Source organism: Antrostomus carolinensis, unplaced genomic scaffold (genome assembly GCF_000700745.2).
Source record: "Antrostomus carolinensis isolate BGI_N321 unplaced genomic scaffold, ASM70074v2 scaffold10567, whole genome shotgun sequence".
Classification (NCBI taxonomy): Eukaryota; Metazoa; Chordata; class Aves; order Caprimulgiformes; family Caprimulgidae; genus Antrostomus; species Antrostomus carolinensis.
This window is the reverse complement of record NW_010325503.1, coordinates 31,222-53,782: the sequence shown is the minus strand read 5'-3', so window position 1 is coordinate 53,782 and position 22,561 is coordinate 31,222. Positions and strand designations below refer to the sequence as shown.

Sequence of the window (22,561 nt, the reverse complement as noted above, 5' to 3'; positions counted from 1 at the left end):
TAGTAGAGAAGAAGATAGTCTGTGTTGCTTAATAGATGCACATTTGCCCCACAATTATTTTGCTAATGAACAGGATTTAAAGTATAATTTGTAAAGTGGGTGATTTGAGAATATGGGTAAAATATCCAACGCTATTAAAAAGAAAAATCCTTTGGATAATACCAGTGTAAATATATTTATAGAAACATCTAGATATTTTTAGTAAACAGAATTTTAGAATGTCTTTGCATTTCACTGTATTTTGCTTTTTAGTTTTATGTTTAAATAAGTTCAACAGCAAATTCCAAAGCAATAAATTCTGTTGATTTTATTGCATCAAAGCTGGGATTTTAAATAATTCAGAGTAGCATTGCACAACTGGGAGAAAAAAAATTACTACAATAAATAGCAAAATACTCTTTAGGTCAGTAATAATGCTTTTATTTGTTTCTTTAAAGCCCAGCTATTTTATTTCCAGAAACTACATTTTAGTTGGGCAGTAATACCTTTTCTGGGTCACTAGTTGATTTTTTTTTTTTTCCCTAGTATTTATTGACTTTTACAGCCATCCAGAAAGTGCATGCTACTGCTATGTTGAATGATTCCAATTCTTTAAGGTCTTTGTAATTTCTTGTTAGCAGTTTGTTACTATAGGAGTTGGTTTGAATGCTGTTTTGACATGTAGAGAGCTTTAATAAGGATCATTATGAAAACACCATGATTTGCATATGTTTTAAAAGGAACTCTATGCATTGGCTCTTAATTTCATATTTGATTTGCCAAAAATAACTTCTCCAACAGTATAGAAATCTAGGAGTCTACATAATGACTTGTTTAAATGCCAAATGTAGGTGGATGAAGATGAAGATTTTGAAGATCAGAATAAATCAAAGATAGGGAAAAAGAAAGCAGCATATGCTGGGGGCTTAGTCTTGGATCCCAAAGTCGGTAAGATGTGGCAATTTTCTTTCTTCTGTGAAGTTAGAGACAGGTAGGTTATGTTAATGCAGATAGATTGCAATGGGTGCCTTCTGTGTCTCTTGTAGGAGTTTGGTGTGGTGGTTTGGAGGGAGGGCATTGTTGCACACAAGAAAATTCCCAACATTGATTGTGGAATTACTTATTCTTGGGGCATTTTTTTCTTATCTCTTCGTGAGAAGATTATGTTTTGTGATTAATTAGGGCTGTGTATCTGTGTATAGTTTTTCTAATGGACACGTAAGTTTTCTTTCAGTTTCTCCTCTATGTGGGGAAAACTGTACAAGTGTCCTACAGTAACACAGAAGCTATCTGTTCAACTCTGGTGAGTTAATGGGGTTGGATCGTTCCACTTCTGACAGCTTTCTATAATGGGTAGTGGTGCTTCTCAACAGCTGCTTTAAGGGAAATGTGGTACAGTGTATTAATGTCACTTAAATATTAATTGTGGAGTTGGATGAAATCCTTAGGGAGACTGAGTAATTATGACTTTTGTTTTAAACTCTGTTTTAGGTTTTTATGACAAGTTTATTTTGCTTCTCGACTTCAACAGCTTGTACCCATCGATTATCCAGGAGTTTAACATCTGCTTTACCACAGTACAGCGACTGTCATCAGAAGCACACAAAAGGGCAGAGGTTTGTGCACTTTAACTTGTGACTTAATTTACACTGTCTTAACTTCAGGGTGTTTTCTGTGAATCAAATAAACTATTGTTTTTCATGGTTTAATTTTTTTTTTTTTCCTCTCTCATACTTCTAAAAGTGATTCTTGTTTAAAGATGCATCATAGTAAGATTTGGTTTGGGACTTTTTGAGTATTATATGTCTGTCATTTTCCTTTTGGTAATACTCTTAAAATCTTGATAAGTTCTCTCCCATGTGAATAAAATCTTGGTATCCTCATGAAACAAGATTTTTAGTGAGTCTTTGTTATTCCTTTTCAGCCCCAGGTCCTCCTAGCTATTTCTGAGCTCCTTGACCAATGTAATCCTTATTTGGTAGAGGCTTCCTAAAGTTAAATCGCCACAGAATTAATGCAAACACCTGTATGAGAGAGACCCAAGTCTCATGCTTCTACCTGGGGGAAAGAATGCAATATGAGCTCAACTCTTACAAGGCTGAGTTATAGGAAAGCTATGTGTGTGTCTTGGAATGTGTGTCAGGGAGTGATGCAGTGACTGTCAGCTGTGGGACCAGCTTCATGAAAATTTGTGTTGTTTAATACAGTGTTAAATGGTATTAAACACAACTGAAAAACCTCCTGAAGGTGTAGTTCCACGTACTGTTTTCTCAGCAGCTGTGTTGCCCATGGCTTATCTGTGGCTGCTTTTTCTCATTTCCTTAGCTGTGCTGGCACACTTGGTGGTGGAGCTGTGCTGTAAACTGAAGCAGTGAAGCTGGTCAGGTCTAAAGGTTAAACCTCAGGCTTTTATTTTTAACTGGTATCAGCTCACAGACTGGAATTAATGTGTTGTGCATAAGTAGTTACAGGACACAGTTAGTCCCATAATAACTGAAATATCAGTACCATAGCTGAAAAGAGGAAAAAAGTATGTGGAACTATGTCAGTAAGTTCCTCTAAACTCTATGTGGATTTACCCTACTTCCTTAAGTGTGCTTCAAACTGAAGCAGCTCACTTTGATTTCTATCACAGTATGATATTTAATCAGGTTTTGGTGTCATTTCTTGTTACAATTCTCTCCAGACTGTTTTACTAAACTTGCCAACCTCATAGTGTCTCTATTGCCCTTTCTTGTATATTTCTCTTTCATTGTGCTTGAAATTTCTTTCCATTTTTGCCGAGCAACCATTTCTTCGTTTACACTTAACAAGAAGAATATGTGCTTTCTGTTAGGTTGTTTTATAATCAAGAGTTGCTTGGGGTGGAGTTTTCATCCTGTTGTTACTGTTGATTTCTCTTCTGTCAGTTATTTTATTCAAAGTATCAGTTCCCCAGAGGGTGTACTCCATTTTACAGTTCTGAAACCAAACATACTTATGTAATAACAAAAAGGAAGGATTTTTTCAGCACAGAAAGAATCGCACATGTGTGTGCTTTTCTTTATATTTTTATATCTATCTATATATGCACCTAAGAGTGTGGGTGTGTATCTCAATTTATATATATATTTATTTACTTATATCTATGTTTATATATATTAAAAATACACACACGTACATTTAAAAAAAAAATAAAATCTTGCTGCTACTGGTCCATGTCTGTCTTGGGTTTCTCCCAGACAGATGCAGGCTTAGTCCATGTGCCCCCCAACAGGGACTACACGATATATAGTTAAATACCACAATAAACCTTTCAAGCTTGTTGTTCTAAACTGTGCTTTGGATTCTCTGCAGGAACAGATAGAAGCTGCATGGTTCTGTTTTTCTCTTCCCAAGCTTTTCACTTAATACATTAAAATCTAATCTTCAAGCAAAAAGATGATAAGAAGTGGTGATTATTTGACAGGTTGAAGAAGAGGAAGAAATTCCAGAGCTTCCGGACCCATCTCTGGAAATGGGAGTTTTGCCTAAAGAAATCAGGAAACTGGTGGAGAGAAGGCGCCAAGTTAAGCAGTTAATGAAACAGCCAGATTTAAATCCTGACCTTTATTTACAGGTGTGTTTTACAGAACTCCTTTGATTTTCCTCCCACTCCCCTTAAGTGCCCTGATCAGCCTTGCAGAATAGGGATGATTAGTAGTGAGCAGTGATTGTAATGTGCTTTACTTTTAGCCCATCGTTGCTGCAGACTATATAAAAAGCTGTGAATGTAATTGTGAACACTGAGTTCTGTTCTCTCTTGGCTATGGTTGTATCATTTTTGCTGGTTGTGTTTCTTTTCAGTATGATATCAGACAGAAAGCCTTGAAACTCACTGCTAACAGTATGTATGGCTGCCTGGGATTTTCCTACAGCAGATTCTATGCCAAACCTTTGGCTGCTTTGGTAACGCATAAAGGGAGAGAGGTAAGTCATTAATCAGGTTATAAACACATGCAAAAAGGGTGAATTTAAGACACCGACTTCTTCATCGAATAGGAGAATGGTCTTGTTTTCAAACCTGCTTTTGGTTTCAGAACTGTAGTTGTTATCCTTCTTGTACTGGCAGAAATCAGGAAAAAAATGAAACTGGTGTTTAGAAAAGAATCAGATAAATGTCTCAAAGGATGACAAGTTGAAGGTCTAGCTAGAGCCTTATTTTGAATTAAATGCTTTACGTTTCAATGAGCCAGATTATGGTGACAAAATAATCAAGCCTGCTTTCACATTGTCAATGAATTTCCAGTTCTGCTTGATGGGTTAGTCTTTGATTTGGTGGTATGCTTCAGCTTTGGATGAACTTGTCTTTGGCCAGACTGTCCTGTGCCCTGGTATGGTGAGTTCCTGAAGTTTATGGGCTAATTAAGCACATGGTGACAATGGATTATGTGTCAGGGTCTTATTTTCAGAAACTGTTTGTTTGTTCCTTAAAATGAAGCTTTTTAAAAAATTATTTTAAGAGTTGCTCTTAATTTTATTGGCAAAACTAGTCTCACTGTTGATTAGGATGGCAGCTGAATGCAGACAACATCAGTTTGGCCCCAGTGAGGGGGAAAAAAAAATTAAAGATCCAAAACATACCACTGATATACAGTGTCATAAAACACTTCTTTTTTATGATGCTTCATCATATTAGTTCTTTATAGAAGAGAATACCAGGCAGGTATCTGCAAAGGTGCCAGGAATAGATATGGCAGGAATGGCTGGTCAACCTTTTAGTTCAGAAAGGAGGTGGATGAGTTCACATCTTTGTTTAGAGGCACATACTCCCTGTGGTGTGAGGGCACAGCTCTCCTTGCTGTGGACTACCCAGTGCACTGAAGGTCCATGTACAACCCCCAGCTGATGTATGTGGGGGAGTTTTGTTTCTGATAACACATCTTAGTTTTTAAAAGTCTTCCCCTCTAAAAAGTTCTCTAGAGACAACCCCACATTTGCTGTCCTCCAAATTTTTGTAACCAGTATGTTCAACCTTGCACAAATGTTTAACTAAGAAATAACTTCCAGATTTGATAACTGTAAATTCGCTATGTGAATTCAAAAGTTAATGTTTCCTTTAAGGAAGTGGTATTTTTTGCTGTTGTTGCTTTTGTAAGATTCTCATGCATTTATGTACAAAACTGGCATGAAAAGCAGCTGAGTATACCATAGCTTTATATTTTCTAGCAGTATTTTACAAGTAATTAATTTGACTTTTTTTTCTTTCCCTTTTTTTTTTTTTTTAATGATCTCCATTAGTCATATGGAGCACCTGTCACAAACTGTGTATTGTAATGGATACTTGAGCTTTTGACCTCTGTTAATGGGGGGAAATACTTTCTGGTTTTACATACAGTTTACTCTCAGTTGTCTGTAATTTATCAGTTATGGGATAACGGTACATGAAATTCTGGTGTTCCTGTATTATGTTCCAAAGTGATGCTGGAATAGGAAAATCCTAAATAGGTGGTACAGGATGTACCAGGGAGCACTTTGAGACACTTCAGCTGAATTTTGGTTGGAAAAGATTTCTTACATCCTCAATTCTGGTGGTGCTAGACCTGGGCTTGCTCCTGCCAGGCAGAAGCTGGTCTGCAGCCGTGCTAGTGCTGAGCTCAGTGGGACATTTCTGCCTTGGTGGGTCTCTTCCATGCGGTACAGCACCTCCTGTAAAGCTAAAACTCTTTTTTTCCCCATGCTTTGAGGCAGATTACTATTTGTCACTCTGGATACTGTGGAGATAACAAACTTTTGAAAATCTGGGAGTTTTTCAGGATGAACTGTAATTTTGTGCTTCTGTGCAATTATGATAGAATTGAATGAAATACACTGTATAGGCTCTTTTCTGAAAACTTGCATTTTTAGGTAGATAGTCAATAAACATACAAGTTTGTTAGTTCCTTATTTCTTGAGCACTAGGTTTTGCCATAACAGATGACAGAAGAGGACACTTTAATTTTCTAGGTTTTTAAAATTTAAATATTTAATCTGGAAAAATACTACTTTAAAATGGTTTAGTCTTTCTATTCATAGGTTTCCTCTTGCCACTAAATGCTAATATAAAAGACGTAAATCAGGAGATTTGGGTTCTCTATATGAAAAGGTTAATAAAAAATAACTATTATGGAAAAATGCTGTTGGTCTAAATTTAAATGGCCTTTTTTGATAATCAGTAATGGTTACTTTTTTTTTTAATTGTTTGGAGGAACCTGAGTAAACGTAGGTCAGCTTATAGATGTCTAAGCGGGGAAAAATACTGTGTGGGATGAAAACTGAACTTAATATTTGGACTAACACAATTACAGTTCAGTCGTAAGTCTTAGCAGAATAATTGAATGTGGGAAGTATTTATTTCAAGTTGAAGAAGTCCTTGAAGCTCATTGTAGTGTTAAGTTTTAACATAGCTGAGAGAGAATGAGTTTTGATGACTTCCATAAACTGCTGCTTCCTGATTGTGTGACTGAAGACCCTTTCACTGAAGCTGTAGGGAGACTGAGTGCTGCAGGTGTCTGATGGCCGAGTGTTTCGCCCTACCTTTCCTGGACTGGAACTTCTCTTTGTGGTTTGGGGATGTCAGTGCACTAAAAATAGTGGAGCTGTCTTGTGTTGACTAAAAATTCTTGTAATTACACATTACCATTTAAAAACTGTGTTTATAGCTATGCTAGTGTTGACATGTCCACTTCATTTTGATGGCAGAAATGTGAAGTATGATGTGGAAAAGCCATTTATAAAGCCAGACGATGGTGCTAGGACGGAGTGTAATCCGTAAGAGCTCAGTTCTCTTCAGTCAGCCTTGGTGAGATAGGAGCTAGTGCTTGACTTCTGCTTCCTTTAAGGTGTGCAGTCGCAATGTAGCGAAGCCTTGCAGCTCTGTCCATGGATCTCTGGATCCAGCAGAGAGGCTGGCGTGCGGGATTCCGGTGAAGGAGGTGCGATTTCTGTGGGTGGTGCAGTAATGGTGGTGAGTTTTCACTAGATGGCGATAGAGACTTTGAGATCATTAATCAATTAAGACTTTCATTTTTATCGTAGTGTTTTAAACGCTGTCAGGTTTTTCCAACGGATCTTCCTTCTTTATTTTTTTAATTTGTGAGTAATCTCTAGCAGGGAAGACAGGGCATACCAGTCTGAAATTTTGGAAGAAAAAAAAAGGGCAAAAATTGAGGGCGGGAGGGAGTTAAAATTATAGCTCAGATCTGTTTGACCTTTTTGGAAAATGTCAGTTTTCCTGTTTTGATCATTATAAATTAATCAGTTTTCGTTCTTACAGCAAATTATTAAAAATATATTTCTGCATTTGCAATGAAAATGTTGCATTATTCATCTGGAATGTGTTAGAAGGATTCCTGGACCTTCCCCTTCACCCCCCTCCCATGTTACTAAGTCTTTGCTTGGTCAGTGCTGTTGTTGTAACTACAGCAGTTGCTTGCGTGGAAAAGTAATAGGAAAATATTTAATATATTTTTAGCTGTCCTTTAATGTAATTTAACAACTGGAAACAAGATGAGACGATGTTGTACAACCAGCCAGCTCTGCACAAGCAGGCAGTGTAAGGTCATGCCTTTCTAGCCTCTTTAAAGGACAAGTCTTTTGATGAAGTGTCAGTTGTCTGATTTCCCAAATGCAGGATGCCCTCTGCTGCAGGATTTTCCTACAGGACAGCAAAGTTGTTGAGAGAATTTTATCTGTGGGCAGTTTGGCTGCTAATGGCTGTCACTCAAAGCTGAGGCCTTTTCCAAGTACTTGCCTTTTTCCACATTGTTTTTCGTTGTTACGTGTTTTTGCCCAAGCAGCTTGGGCAAACTAGAAAAAACTTGCCTTTGAAAGGGAAATAACACATTTTCTGTTTTCAGCAGTACTAACAGGTAGATCTAGTGTTACAGTATGCAAAATAAAAGGAGGAAAGAGGCAATTGGGTTAATTCCAACTTTCTCATTCAGATCCTTTAGATACATTCTCAATTAATAATTAGTTTAAGTCCCTGGCAGTCAAAAGGAAAGAATAAAAACATGTTATTGCTGCAGTCTGGGAAGAGAATGGATGAGGGAGGAGAAAGATGAAGCAGAGAAAGATGAGCTTATTTTTAAAAAACTAAGCAAGGGTAGGTAAGCAGGTTAATGGCCACCTATGGTAATTGTCTTATGTAAAGAAATCCAGGCATATCTCTTTTCACAACTTTTTTTTTTTTTATTTTTAAACTCTTGTTCATCCAGAGAAATTGATGATCAGCTACTTCCTCTTAATGGTACCTAAAGCCTTGGTTATACAGTCTGCAAGAATTGTCGTGTGAACGGGGCAGTTGTCAGACATCTGGTTTCTTCTGAGTTGCAGTATGGGAGAAGAGATTGTTAGATGAGGTTTTTTTTTCCTCCTAAAGTCTCAGCTAAGCATGCTGTGTATATTTAAACATGGATTACATCATCAGTGTAACATCTTTGGAAGACATGGAACTTGATGGCAAAAGGCTAGGCAAAGAGTTTCTTAATTGCTTTTAAATATAAAAATGGCAAACTGAAAACTTAGAACTAGTGCTAAACTGTTGCAGTGTCCCTAAATGGAAACTGTTGGGGTCAAACCAGTTGTCACTGTTGTTAAATTTTTCATTATGTATGCAATTATGAGCCAGTGAAAAAGCTGTGCACGTTACTCTGCATGCTAATATCCAAAATGAGTTAGAATAGACATTTCAAGGGAGAGGCTGCTTAAATCTGAAAATGTGAACTGAGTACCAAGTAGAAGAAAAATTACGGAACATCTTAACATTTGTGGGAATGAAATATTGTTATTGTTAGTCAAGTGCATGAAATGACATCTGGTCTCATAAAGACTTTTGCATCTCCAAAGAGAGGAAATGAAACATTTCAATTAAGAAGAATGGCCAGAATATTCTGGATGAGGAGGAAATTAGTCTGGAGGAAAAAAATAAATAATTTTTTTTTTAATTTATTATATTTTGATGTGGTTTTTTTTTTCCATTGGACAGAAAGGTTTTATTTAATGGCTATTCACTGAGAAATGTTTAGAAAGATTGATCAGACATAAGATGTACAGCAAGTCAGATGAGTAGAGAGACTTTCTTTTTCATAACTGCTTATTTTGAGATTGCGCTATCATGAGAGGTGTGATGCCTCTCACTTCCTGAGTACTGATTTCCATGGATGGGTTATAGCAATTGCATGGCCCCATGGTGAGTTGGATCAGTCTGGTGATCTGAGTTGAAAACTAACTCTAAAGGAAAACCAAATTGATTTTTGTTGGATCAATGACTCAGTGAATCGCTGCATGGTTTTAGAGTCAGTAGAAAGGAGGAGGCTGGAAAGTGGGAACAGACCCAGTATGAGATATAAGGGGTCAGGCATGATCAGCCTTTTTTCAGTTCACACCCGACTGTTGAACTGTAGGGTTAGTGTTAATAGGACAAACACATGGAAGGCTTATTTGTTTGTTTGTTTTACTTCTGTACTTTTGGGGTTTTTTCTTAGTTTCCTATGTTGGATTTTGTTTCTGTCTTGCTGAAAGACACGGATTTTGCTTGAGTCTTATCTTAACCTGGCTGACTAGGGAACAACAAGGTACACATCACCCAAAATTGTGGTAAAACTGAAAACCAGGGTACTGGGAGACCTTAAAGAGCAAAGTCTCCGGCACATTCTCTGTACCTGAAACGTAACAGTACACCCCCTTACAGAAGCCATATGTGTTGGGTAGAAGGCTGATATGTCAGGATCAGGAGAGGTAGAAATGTCTCTCTGCACCCAGTGTGGAAAGACTCTCAGATGAGCAGTAAAATATTGGGGAATGCACTTGAATCCTGCAACCCCCAAAGTCTGCTGTGCTTTGGCTTTAGAATAACTGAAGAAATCCTTTAATCCTATCTAGAATACTGTAGGGATTATGAGATTCAAAAGACAGAGATCCTTTTGTGGTTCTCTTCTTAAGATACTGGCATAGAGATGCCTCATAAAAGGGAGACAACATGAGCACAGGAACCTCACCATGAAGGTGAGAGCTTTGGCAACGTCACAGCACCATTTGTAAACTGCTTAAGGTCTGTTTTCAAACAAATTAACTTTTCAGTACCCACTGTTAACATTGGAAGAATACAAATGCTAACTATGCTGTCTTAATGTTTTCCTCCAGCCTGTATAATTGTTAGCACTACAAGTTTTTGCAGTAAGCATTTTCTTAGTTTATTTGTAGCTTACCACAAAATATTTTGGGTTTTGAGACTTAACAGAAGTTGTTCTTCAGGGTGTTATTGCCTCATTGCATTTATCTTAAATTGGATTTTGCCCTGCTCTAGAAACCATGCTTTTGGATACCTATGTTGTAATAAAGTTTTCAAAATAAAAGAGATTTCAAATTAGGGTTAAAAAAATTCCTTTTCAAGCACTATTCCTAAGAGCATAGAAAAATTATATACTTGAAGTGTCTGTCTCCCGTGATACTTAAATATTCATATTGTCCTTCAAAGATATGGTTGGCATCTTGATTTCATAATCAAAAAGTTTCATGAATTTCCTGGGAATGTTGCCCACTGTTGTGCAACAGACTGTATTAAAAGCTTTTTGCTCTATCCACAATGGCATGATCTATTTTTTATCCTCTTGGATGAATACTCATTTGAGCCTTCTAGATCTGTTTTCAGGTAATGGTTGAAGGGTGGTGATGATCCTACTCTGACATATAGGGAGAGGCTAAAGCTGGGTATCTTCAGTCTGGAGAAAAAAAGTTTAAGGATTTAATTAATTATGGTCTTTAGCAACCTAATGGAGACTATCAAGAAGTCAGACTCTTCCCAGAGGTGCATGGCCTTGCACCAGACAGGTCTGGCCCTGTCTTGGACAGGAGTTTGGGTTAGATGATGTCCAGAGATCCCTTCAAACCAAAGTTGTTTTATGACCATCAGTTTAGAATTTCCATTAATTCACACTCAGATTTATAACCAAGGTTGGCTAGATCCAACAGATTCAAGAGTAGCAACTTGTCATTTGGAGTGAAGAAAACTAGAAGGATGAAGACTTCTCAGCAGTGATACTTGTTTTACCAGGCTGTTTTAATTTCAAAGCTAAATAAGTAAATAAATAAAATCCTTGCTCTGAGTACTTCAAATGCAGATTTTCCTGTATAGATCAGATCGTGTGATCTCTTGCATGTATGTTGTTTCACTGGGCCTGTGCCAAGATTCATTGGCTTAGTTTAGAAGATATGCATGGACAGCTTATGCTGTTTTCAGCATCGAAATATACTTGTGAGACAGATAAATAAAGGTCTTGAACAAAATGTTTTATCTGTGGAAGGTGGACTGTCACTACTGCTGCAGGTACAATACCTTTTAAGGATACAGGAGACTCTGGTGAGTAGCATAAAGAATTCTGCTTGGACAAAGGATTCTTGAGAAGTAGGTGTAGTTTAGTGAACTGGGGCATACCTGATGCAGATCTCTTAATGTAAACGAGCAACAGAAGCAAGGAAACCCGTAAGTCAGGCATATAGCCTAAGCTAATTTGTTCCAACTACCTTCATAGTAGAAAGAGGGCAGTGTCAAAGCTGGATGAAATAAATCCCCCCCCAAATTTTAGAGTGTGATAGGTGATTGAAAGGCATGTGAAAGTTTAACTTACGCTTGCTCTCTCTTTGCTCTCCTTCCAGGAGTAATATATAATGTAATGCAGGAGATGTTGCTGGTGGTAGTGTTGTCTTTAGCTTCAGGCTGTGCCCTTTATCAAACTTACTGGGTAAGGTTTCACAGAGTAGGATTAAATTATATATGTTGATATCTACTCTACAATTTGATACTGTGTGCATTTGCAGATTTGAGCCACTAGAAACAGTTGCTCCATAAAATCCTATTTCAACACCTGGATTAGTTAAAAAAAAAATAAAAAAATCCAGCTCCCTTTACCTTTCATGTTTAGTCTTTTATGTTTTCATATGTTCTAATTGACAGAGCTTTAAAAAAGCAAGCACTAATTTTTTAGGTTGTTGGGTGTGGGAAGTGGTTCCCACTTGTGTCACTGAAATGCAGAGCTTGGCAAGCAGCGCTCATCAAAAACAGGGAATGTCAGAATGTCACTTGAACCTTACTGCGGGGATTAGACTCTGGCAGTCATTTCTGTGTGAGTTTGTGCTAGTCTTGGTGATTACATGAGACTGGAGAAACTTAAAAAATTTGGATAATAATGCTTGGTAAACTCTGGCTTTAAAAAACAAAACAAAAAAAAAGGGTGTTCTTTTGACATGTAGCCTTCATGAAAGCTGATTCTTGGTTCCGGCTGAGGAAGAAGCAGACAGCCATAGCCAAGCAGTTGTTTCATGTCAGACTGATCATGCCTTGGTAACGCTTTCTTTCTAATTCCTTGCCTTGTTCATGAAACAGACCAGAAAGTAGTGAGTTGTCAGAAAAGTAGGACTATATAGTAATCTGCTTTGAAGAAGTTCAAAGTCAAGTTTCCTGAAATGCCTGGGCAAGAAGGTAAGAAGAGTTTCCGCAGTAGAAATATGGAAGACTTTGAGGTGCAAATACTTTTTAAAAAATTTTTAAATCCAAGGAAAGTGAAGCTGCAGAATAGTTGCCAGGGAGAAGGATAACTGTGGTGAAGTAATCACTCTATACGTGGGCTGTTTTGCCCTTGAGTTCAGTGCTCTGAATTGTTCTGTGTGCAACTTCATTCTATTAGGCAATACCACAGCTGGCACACTAATAATTTATTTTCTATTCTCTCTGACTTCAGTGCAAAGAATACTTTCAGTGTTAACTTCATTCTTCTTCCTTGATGCTTTTAATTTTACTGGGATATCAAACTGTCACAGGCTTCATTGTGCTGTAATTTGGAATTGACACGTGGAAGACTGCCACAAAAACACGGGGATGTCTCAGCCCTGTGCTCAAGTGTACTGCAACCTTCCCATTGGTTTTGCTCTGGTTGGAATGTTAATTGTTGAATCTAGAACTTCCTTGGCTGTACCCTTGAATTTTTGAACAGCCCAGGTATAAGTCAAAGACAGCTGATACTTTGATTTTCATGTGACATCCTTAATTTCTTCCCTTTTTCCTCCCCGTCTCCATCAGAATTGAGCATCATCAGCATCTTTGAACTTAGGCAAATACCATTTCTATTTTCTTTAAATCATAATAGCTCCTCTGCCTTGATGTTTTAATAAGTATCATACCTGTGGGTTTTTTTCAATGCATAACTTCATATTTTTCAACTTAGAGTTAAAACTAGTCATCCTGGAGCTAAAGACAAATCAATGAGAAGCCTGTACTTAGGCTGAGAACCCCTGCAGGAAGGTTTGATTAGCAAAAAGCTTTAGATCCGACTCTTACTCACTATTGTCCATCAGGTGATCAGTCATTTTGGCATGTATTACTGTATACCACAGATGCTGGAGATAGAAAAAGGTCTATTACATCATGTAGTTCATCTTCCAAAGTATGTATATAGTTACTTCAGCATAGATGCAACTCTTCATGGTTTTTTTTGGGTGTTTTTTTGTTGAAGCCTGTTGTCCTTCAAGAAGCCACTTCTAATTTTAGTTTTGGCATGTTTTTTGATCTGATTGCTTTTTATGATCACTAATTTTTAATGTCTTTAAAGACGGAAGACAAGCCTGCCTTCAGTAGGAATGTGTTAATTGACACGTGTTCTGAAATCCCTCGTTCTTGGCAGTGGTCCAGGATGACAGAGCAGTGATGATTTAGAAACTGCCATTCCTTCCTGGTGAAAGGATTGGAGGAAATCTGTGAAGTTATTAGCTACTACTCATTTCTAACAGATTGTGAGAAGATCATTATGGTGTCTAATTAGTTGAGATTACCTTCTTTATGCAGAATGTTTGGGGATTTTTAAATTCCTTTATGTGCTGTCTTACGGCTTGCACCAATTTTTTTTTTCCCCTCTTCTCTTTAATGTTCTGGATGGTTACTCTGAGGATTTAAGTAAGGGATCATGTTCCTGTCTCTCTGTGGTGTAATTAGTACAGCTATTTAAATATTATCTGGAACCCATTTACCCTATCTATCATTTGCTGCTTAGTTCAGTGGAAATGCTTTTATATAAATCACAGAACAATACTTCTCATTTCTAACTTCTAACAAGATTGGTCTGAACTTAGGGGACTGAAACACTTCATCCTGGAATAAAAATGTCTTGCTGAATCAAGGGTAGAAAATTATAAAAGCTGCTGCTTTTGAAAAGTATATTATGCTGACATATGTATAAATTGAATTAGTTGTGATACTCCTACAATGTGAAACTTCCAACTGATTCTAAAAAATTTAGGGAAGAGCTAGCACACATGAAATTTTCCTCCCATTTTGAATGCTCTTTGGTAAGTTGGACCAGTGTTCCTTGGTATCTTTTCACAGTAGGCTGCAATTTCTCTGTTTCTCTGAGACCAGCTCTTCAGCTAGTCTTAGAATATTTGGAATTGATGTATAATGGGGAGGTGGGGCAGATGGTTTCCTTTTACTTCCTTCCAAGTAATTTCTTAATGAAAGTGGTTCCTTCTGTGGCTAGGAGTTATTTGCACTTGATAGAGATCTAATAGCGTTATTAATTATTTTGATTGCTCTTAAGCTTCTATGGAAGATTCTGTCCTCATTTTGGCTTATTTTATAACCATGTAACAAATATGAGTTTTTTTTCTTCCATTCAAACAAAAACAACTCTCCCTTTCCCCTCACCCTCCTTTAGTGTACAGACCAATTGCCACCTGATACTCTGGGGATGGATCTTGAACTTTGATTTGATAATTCAAATATTTAAAGAAAATTATTATGAAAGTATCTCATCTCTCATATATGAGCAAGTCATCTAGTTTTGCTTTTATGTGGTTTTGTTTGGGGTTTTTTTTGTTTGTTTGTTTTACCCCAGAAAGATGGGTTTCTGACATGCTGACCAAGGGAAGATTAATAAATTGTGGCTTTTGTTTGTGTCTCTCAGTTTTCAGCCTGGAGTGTAAGCTCGTGTCACTTTGCTCTGTCATAAATACTGTGTTAAATTACAACTCTTTTAATTCAACTTTTTTTTTTTTTTTTTTTTTTTTTTTTTTTTAGAAACTGTTTGATATTTTGCCAGGGATTCCTGAGAGATCTAGTAATAGTTTCAGGGATCCTATTCCTTCTCTGAAAATCAGTGCCAATTTTGGACTGTGCAGCTGTTCCAGTTTCCTTTTCATTAATTTTCACTGTAGGAATGAATGTTTGTTGTCTGATACTTATTATATTAGCTTATTTAAATTAAGTTATTTCTTTCCCAACATGGATCTTGCTTTACTTTTTTTACCCCTCCTTTTTTTTTGTTTGTTTGTTTTTTTCTTAAAATGGGAAAAGGAATAGATCTGCCAGAGGAGATCTGGATGGTAAAGCAGTATGAAGTGGCATTTGACTATTCCAGAAATGATCCTTCTGTTATTCCATACAGTACTGCATAGCTTTTGGCTCAGCTGGTCTGCATAATAGGGGAGAGCCTTCTTGCTAAGCCAAGCAACTCCTTTTTGCTTCGAAGAGCATGTAAAGCATGTGTGGTAGTAGATTATCACAATTATCAAGTATCAGTACTGACTTAGTATTTGTCCCTGGCCTTTTCCATCTTAACTTGAGAAAAGCCTGTTTTGTGACTGACTGTCTGCCCCTCTCTCTGAGAGGAACTGGGGTTAATAGTTTATTAATAGTTGTGTTGTACATAGAGTATCACAGAGTTGCTATGTGCTCTTGAGCATAGGGGTTTTTTTGCAATTTTATATAACATGATGTTTCTTTCACCATTTAAGTTCTTCAGACAGGCAGTGTTGGAAGCAGGCATCATTAACGGTGTTTGGAGTTTTATGGTCTGATAAGTTTTTTCTTAAGTTGAAAAAAAAAAAAGTAACAAACTTTTTGTATGTTTCACATAACATGGAGGTGTTGTGTTTTGTCTTTAATTTTCAGTATTTTTTTCACAGCCAGTAATTGTTTTAGGACTAAAGTTATCCACCATAAAGAGACTAGTGACTTGCACTTGGTGCTCTCAGAGGTTCTAAGCCATTGCAGTGAATTGAATGCTGGGGAAGATGGAGTTTGGGAAAACCTGAGCCAATATGCATACCCATAATGAAAGAATTCCTTTACATGTTTTGTTTTTAACTGCTTTTTAAATGCAGTGGGCACAGGTGCTTAAATGTTAAGTCAGCTGTACTTAGAAAGAACACCATAAGCTGCAAATAGATTTTCCTAGACAGCAAGTAATTGATTTCCTTGTTTTCCTCTTCCTTGTCTTCATGTTTCTTCCCAAACAAGTATTGAATTATCCTTTTTGGTGTGTTCTTCTTTCAGGGTGGGGGAGGAATGAAGGGAGGGGTGGAATTGTCAAAGAGGAGAATAATACTAGCAGCATCTCTGATAACTGCAGAGCCTTGACATTAAAACCAAGGGGAGAAACATGAAAATGACTTACCTCAGCATGTAGTTCAGTCAGTGTGTTAAGAAGTTGAATGTCAAGAATAAAATAAAATGATCTGGAGAAGATAGCTATGGGTCTTCAAATCACAAAAATAACCGGGAAACACCAAATGCTCAGAACTGGTAAAGAGAAATCCTGCATCACACTGGAGGGCAAGCAACTTTGTGAGTCCATTGAGCCCAAAAGTGTGCAAGAAGTCAAAAAAGCTTGGGTAATTAGTTCTGTTCTGTACATACAATTAGAAGAAAAATATCAAGCTCTCTGTAAGTCAAACTTGAGAATCAATATCTGGATTTAAACAAATTCCTTTACTGGGGCCTAAGAAGGAAGCTTCTCATAGCAGAAAGGGCTTCAGCTGCCTTGCTGTGCTAGAGCTGGTACTGGACTTTCTGGGAAAGAAATGTAGATGGGCTACATGTGAATTTTGTACAGTAGGGTGAGAATCACTGCTTGACTAGGTTTGGGTTTTGGTTTTGTGTTTGGGGCTTTTGTTTGGTTTTGGAAGGGGTTTTTTGTAGGTTTTGTTGTTGTTTTTTTTCTACAGAAGAGAGCAGCTGGGTAAGATCTGTGGAAGTCATGCTTCCAACTCTGCTCCTTTTTTGCTGATGCCTTGTGTTGAACTCTTCCTGGAGGATGAAATGTCTCTTGGCACGTTTGTTGCCATCTGCTGTTTGTCTCTGTTGATAAGGCTTAGTTAGCACTTTCCCTAGGAAAGTGCACGGCATAGTTTCAAAAACTGCTTCATTTACCTGTTGCTGTGGGACTAGGCAGGCCCTGTTCTAAATGTTTTCCAGCTGGCACATGTCATTACTGTTTCAGATGACTAACATGAAAAATGATAATTGAAGCTATGAGCCTATTACGTAGTAAGCTTTAATTAGTTAAACTGCTTCGTATTCGTTTACTGTTGGTGCTAATGCTCTTGAAATTAATTGGCACTAAAGGGGGTTCAAAGTTTATATGCAATCATTGCTGTTATAATGTGCTATATTACTAGGTAACTTGGCTTATTAGGTGATTTCATTCTCGATTATTGCTGCAAGTTAACAAGGCCAGAGTAATTATCTCATAAACAATAGCCTTGCTCGCAAGACAGATGTGGCCAGACCCTTCCCGTGGAGTTGGAGTGTCTGCTGTATTCTAGGGAATAGGCAGGGGAAGGTGATCTACGTATGTCACCCAGCAGCAGATGGAGAAGATTTTTAGAAAGCGGGTTAGCACACTTTCAGATCTTCTGTTATGCTAATAAAGTTTTTGTGTGAGAATGATAGCAATGTCAATAGCTGTAATCTATCAATGACATCAACCCCTGGTATGTGCTAGCCATCAAAGCAAACACAGAATGCCTTTGTGTGAATAGCTGGACAGTATAAACCAGTTGCTTCTAGAGTGAAGGTCATCTCTCATTTTCCTAGAATAGACTAAATACCTAGCATACATTCATTAACTTTTTTTTTTTAAAGAGAAGTTGTTATTTGGTTAAAATGGAAAATTTAGAGTCATGGAAATTGCTAGGCTCCATAGGAATTTAACCCCTAAACAGTTATTCTGTTGTATGCCACTGGGGTACTAGATGTGTTTCATATTGGCCTACAAGTGTCTGATAGAGGAAATAATACATTTACTGGCTTAATATTATTTAGTAAATGTAAAGCATTATTAAGTAATACATATTGAGTACCTAAGCTTATATTTAAGATTGTAGGATTTATATCAGAAATTAATTACAAGTGAAGGTGATTTTTTTTCATGACTAGAAAAGGAGAAAATTACAATGGTAAAACTGTGGCATAGCAGTATGACTGAGCAGTGCCAACATGCACCTCTGGTCACTTTCCAAAATGCCATCAGGAGAAGGTTCAGGTGTGGAATCTCCAGATTTTTAAGTGTCTTAATCTTGGTTCTAATACTTTTTTTAAGATCTCTTTACAGCCAGCATGCAAATCATTATTTAGGACCATCTTTCAGGAACTGTATGCAGCAGGTCAGGTATTTATTCCATCCCAGAAAACTCCTCTTTCCAGGAATGAAAAATCCTAACCATGAGATCTGCTTAATTTTCACTTTCTCTCACTTATATTCTTAAAATAGAGATTGAGAATGAGTTCAGCAGATTCAGGAGTGTGCTTTATGGATGGACATGTCTCGTGTATGATTTCACTGTATTTCAAGTGAAAAGGCTGGATAACTACTTTGCATGGTAGGCTGCTTAGTATGTTTTATTAGAAGCATCTGCAGAATTTTACAGTGGATAGTTCTTTGTAGTAATTTTGCCCCTTTTGAGTAGTATCGGCTTACAAGTTAGAATATGGAGTATGTGGAGACATTATGAAGACTTTAAACACTGATGTACATGCAGTGGGTCAACTTCATGGGAATAGTTCTGAAGACAGGATTTAGTTTTGGGTATTTTAAGCTAAGGTATTAAACCTACTGTTTAGGGATTTTTGTTGTTGTTGTTCTGATCTTTAGTATTTACAATTATGATATTTAATTGTATCCTATAAGAGACTGTAGCTGCCCAGAATCAAAAAGATGAGGAGTTTAGAAAAAAATCCTCATTACTTTCTCATAACCATTACTCTTCAGGTGAGGGGTTATAAATGTGGAAATACAGGGCACTGCAGCTTAATTTATGTGCAACCTGCAAAGATATAGAGGAACTTAAAGCGCCCATTTCAGTTGTTTTACACTTTTCAGTAAGGAAGGAAAAATAAGAATACTTTGTCATTGCACTGTAGGTGTGATGCTTCTAATGGTATCTATCAAGTGCATCTATTTGATAATGTACAGGGTTCCTCAGCAGTGGATTAATTTTGATTTTTCAGCCTTGAAGCCAAGTTTCCATGTTTAAGTCTACTAAAATTGTTGGTGTCATGTGTCTAATAACCCATCTGCCTGAATGATGATAAAGCCTCCCACTTAGTCTGTCTACCTCTAGGGAATAATCAAGCAGCCATCGTGGCAATACTCCTCTGAGCCAACCAAATACACTTTTCCCCAGGAATTCCCTTTGAAACTTGAATTATTTTTAAGGCAATAGTCATAGGTGCCCTGAAATGAGGGCCAGTGAGGAACAAATATGTATCTCAAATTGGCTGTCATGCCAGTGAAATTAAGAAAAACAAACACACCACCACCACCCCAAAAAACCCCCCCCACCAAAAACCCAAACAAAAAAAAACCCAACTTTGCCTTATTTAAAAGGCAGACGGATGTCTTTATGAATAGGATTATATGATTTATGTTTTTAGGGGGCTGGGCTTGATGACTCAGTTCTGGTTTTCTTGGTAGACCTTTTTGCCATGCAGTAGACTGCAGGCTGCTTCAGTTTTGCTCCATAAAGTCTTGAAGCAAATGTGGTGTTTAAGTTTCCTGCTATGGCAGAGACCATCGCCAGTCAGAGGAGCCAAGAATCAAAATTCTGTAAATGTGTGATGTCCCAAATATATGTGGTTCAGCTTGGCATCTGTAATTCATCTCTTTCCTCCTCACTGTTTTACAAGTCCTCTTACCTGATCATCTTCTTGTGTTTGTTGGTGCAGATTCAGAGTCACAGCAGTTGGCAGCATAAATGAGCTGTGTTTCAGTTCTTCATTAACTTTGTGGCAAAAGAGTCGCATAGAGGTGGTGGTGGACTTCCCCTCATTTGTGTTAAATCAAGACCATATGCCTGGCTTCTCAAAATTATGCTGTCACTCAACCTGAAGTTACAGGCTTAAAGTAGAGACCATTTAGTAAAATTTTTACATCCCGTGTGTTGCACAGGAAGGTCAATAAGGGATCACTGAAATCTTCAGACTGAAGTATGAAAGAAATCTTATAAATTATGTGACAGATGAATTGGATAGAATTTGAATGAATTTGCTATCTTTGATAAAGCTAATTCTATGTAGTTAAAAGAAGTCATATTTGGTCAACCAGAGAGGAACAGTGTATTACCCATCTAAAAAATTAGTACTCAATAGTCCCTTAGATTGGACCTTTCAATATTTACCTTGTCTAATGCTCAGGGGATTCTTTGTTCATGTATGTGATGTTTATGAGAGGTTTCCTGTAATTCCTTCCCAGGTGTGCATGATCTGGTATCTTTAGTTTGTTATAAGGAAATTTTTGCTAAAGCATTGTGCAAGGAGAAAGTGATGCTTCACTTGTCTCAGTTCAATCTTGAAATGCTTATTGTTTATTATATAGTTATTACTCTGATCATCAGTTTGTCTGTCTCTTTCCTCAGACCATACTCATTCGATGGAGGGATCAAGTTACCTGGGTTCTAATTAATTTCATCTCTGAATATGTTAAGAGAAGTTTTCTAATTTCTGGTTTCTGGATAGTACCCCATGCAATGAATTTTTGAAGGGATTAAATAAATTTTCTAAACAGAAAAATTCCTAATGGAGTAGACAGAAGTATCTTTAACATTTAGGAATCCCTGTAGGTTTTAACTGTTTGAATGCTTACTGCAAGTTGCCTGTTTTTCAGGCTCTGAGGTGATATAGGAGGTTGTGACCAGAAGATACATTAGACTGCAGTCTGTTCAGATAAGCTTTCTTGTACAAATAGGGAATATTTTTTAGAGGTATACACTGGTGACTCAAGAGCTGCTGCTATTGGGATGGTCCAAGGTTTTCTGAGTAGCAGATGTGCCCTTGTGAAGAAGGATGAATTGCAAGGAGGGGACCCTGTGTCATTGGTGGCTGAATCCTGTGCCATGACTAAGGAATATGTTGTCCTACTGCAGTGAGCACAACTCTCTGGCATAGCAAGATGCTTCTTCTGGGTGTTGTGGTTGGCCAGAGACATATCCTGATGTGCAGCAAAACATTATTGTACCAGTGCCTGAACCCTGAAGGAGGGTCTCAAGGAGTTTCTTGCAGTCTTCTCCTTTGCTAATATGCTAATATGGAGAAAGTGGATGATTTGAAGAAGGTGTGTTCTTCAGATCTTTGTCCTTGTCCGTAGTTCAAGGTGATGTTCACATCCCTACAGAACTCAGGGTCTTCAGAGGGATGTGATAAGTATACCTATTGCTAATCTATTAAATGTGAATCAAATGTTTTTTCTGCATGCAACATTATTTATTATCACAATTCTAAGTGATTGCTTAAAAAGTGCTTCCCTGCACTGCTCTTCCAGGCTAACTGAGGCATTGCCAGCAGCTCCCTAATGAACTAACAATCGCGCTGCTTACGCCTTGTTGCTGTAGGAGCAGAAGGCTGAGATGGCTTGCACCACTGCGTGAAGGATTAAGCAGGGTCTTCCTTTGATTTATTTCTCAGTAGGCAGGTTTTATTTTTGTTTTGTTTTTCCAAGTACTCCCCCATCCATCTGCGTGTGGATGGTTGAGCTGTATGTTACCACTTACCCCGTTGTTTTGAGGTCTGATTTCCTAGCTTTCTCCCCACTATACACTAGGCAGGCTGGAGTGTCCTTGAACCTGCCCTCCCCTTTCTACAGCAAAGAATGAGAAGCCTTTAAGCAGCTTAAGTGTCGGCCCTGTCACAGCTGACAGGAAAACGATCTGCTGCTTGGCCGCGTGCGGTGCAGGCTGACTTGCCGGTGGCATGTGCCCAGGGTGTGCCAGCTTGTGAGGGCGATGGGGTGCACACCATGGGTCCCCACTGCACCCCAGTGAGGTGGACTTTGGCTGTGGACGAGGCTGGAAATCACTGCCTGCCCCAAAATGTTGCAGCCGTTTGCCACAGCTGTCTGTCCTGTCAAAACAGCAACTCATCTCAGGGTTAAAGGTTGATGAAAACTGTTGCTAACTTGAGATAACTGATGTTGGAAAAACTAATTAGTGAGCAGGGGCAGTTAATTTGATCACTTGTAGCATAGTTTCTCTTCTAGGTTTTGAAGAACTTTGAGGAGGACCTATGTTACCAGCTTCTTTCTTGTTAATTGAAGTAGGGGTGTATTTTCAGTGGACTGCTTCCAAGGGGAAAGACAGGGTAAATTAATAAACAATGCTTGAATTTCATTTTCTGTGTGATCTCCTAAGGGTGGCAGGGCTCTTCTTGTTTAGAGATGGAAATGTCAGATACCCTGGTGAAATTTTCAAATGAAGTACCTTGTGATAGAGTTGGGAGCGCATTGGCCATGCTCCACAGTGGGAGGTGTTCTCTGTAGTTGGG

General features: G+C 37.9%; 1 protein-coding gene and 1 non-coding gene across 2 annotated transcripts in view; both read left to right on the top strand.

The window, feature by feature from the left end:
• POLA1 (DNA polymerase alpha 1, catalytic subunit) overlaps window positions 1–22,561 on the top strand; it is a gene marked incomplete at its 3' end in the record, with an annotated part of 82,523 nt that overhangs the window by 32,700 nt on the left and 27,262 nt on the right. Inside the window, exons 22-25 of the mRNA XM_010171245.1 lie at window positions 831–927; window positions 1,471–1,595; window positions 3,428–3,577; window positions 3,805–3,927. Coding sequence (XP_010169547.1) covers window positions 831–927; window positions 1,471–1,595; window positions 3,428–3,577; window positions 3,805–3,927 — 495 coding nt within the window. The remainder of the gene's footprint in view (window positions 1–830; window positions 928–1,470; window positions 1,596–3,427; window positions 3,578–3,804; window positions 3,928–22,561) is intronic.
• LOC114818720 (small Cajal body-specific RNA 24) lies at window positions 1,191–1,321 on the top strand. Its single transcript, XR_003766243.1, has one exon.